The sequence below is a fragment of the Sphaeroforma arctica genome (genome assembly GCF_001186125.1).
Source record: "Sphaeroforma arctica JP610 unplaced genomic scaffold supercont1.10784, whole genome shotgun sequence".
NCBI lineage: Eukaryota > Ichthyosporea > Ichthyophonida > Sphaeroforma > Sphaeroforma arctica.
This window is the reverse complement of record NW_014029774.1, coordinates 1-898: the sequence shown is the minus strand read 5'-3', so window position 1 is coordinate 898 and position 898 is coordinate 1. Positions and strand designations below refer to the sequence as shown.

Genomic DNA, 898 nt, shown 5'->3' with positions numbered 1-898 from the left:
TATCCACACGACACACAGGGGTACAACACTATCATTCTATGTACTTAACGTCTTGCCAACGGCCTATCCACACGACATAAATTGGGTACAACACTAACATTCTATGTACTTAACATCATGCCAACGGCCTACTCACACGACACACAGGTGTACAACACTAACATTCTATGTACTTAACATCATGCCAACCACTAACATTCCATGTATTTGACATCGTGCCAACGGCCTGTCCACACGACACACAGGGGTACAACACTAACATTCCATGTATTTGACATCGTGCCAACGGCCTGGCCACACGACACACAGGGGTACAACACTAACATTCCATGTATTTGACATCATGCCAACGGCCTATCCACACGGCACACAGGGGTACAACACTAACATTCCATGTACTTAAAATCTTGCCAATTGCCTATCCACACGACACACAGGGGTACAACACTAACCTCACGACCACAGCGGCTGTCAAGCTACACCAGTTCACATCGGGGCAGCGCGAGGCGGATCGACTGCTGGTGCGTCTGCATGCGTTCTTGTACATTCCCCTGCTCTCTAAGGTCCCCACTGCAGCTGCTATTACGGGCGTGTTCAGCCTGGTGAAGCGCATGCAGGAGGGGTCTATGTACAGAGATGGCACAGGTGCAAGCAGAAGCGCGATGCAGACGGCCCGGCCACGTATGTTGTGTGGGTTGGTTGTATGTTGTGTGGGTTGGATGTATGTAGTGTGGGTTGGTTATGTGTTGTGTGGGTTGGTTGTGTGTTGTGTGGGGTGGTTGAATGTTGTTTGGGGTGGTTGAATGTTGTGTGGGGTGGTTGTGTGTTGTGTGGGTTGGTTGTGTGTTGTGTGGGTTGGTTGTATGTTGTGTGGGTTGGTTATGGTGTTGTGTGGGTT

At 49.9% G+C, this 898-nt stretch overlaps 1 protein-coding gene across 1 annotated transcript; it reads left to right on the top strand.

The window, feature by feature from the left end:
- Positions 1-437: 437 nt before the first annotated feature.
- On the top strand, positions 438-681 carry SARC_17442 (hypothetical protein; the record flags this gene model as incomplete). Its single annotated transcript, XM_014288464.1, has 1 exon — positions 438-681. A coding segment is annotated over one exon (244 nt), but the record flags the coding sequence as incomplete, so codon positions are not given.
- Between the last annotated feature and the right edge of the window lie 217 nt (positions 682-898).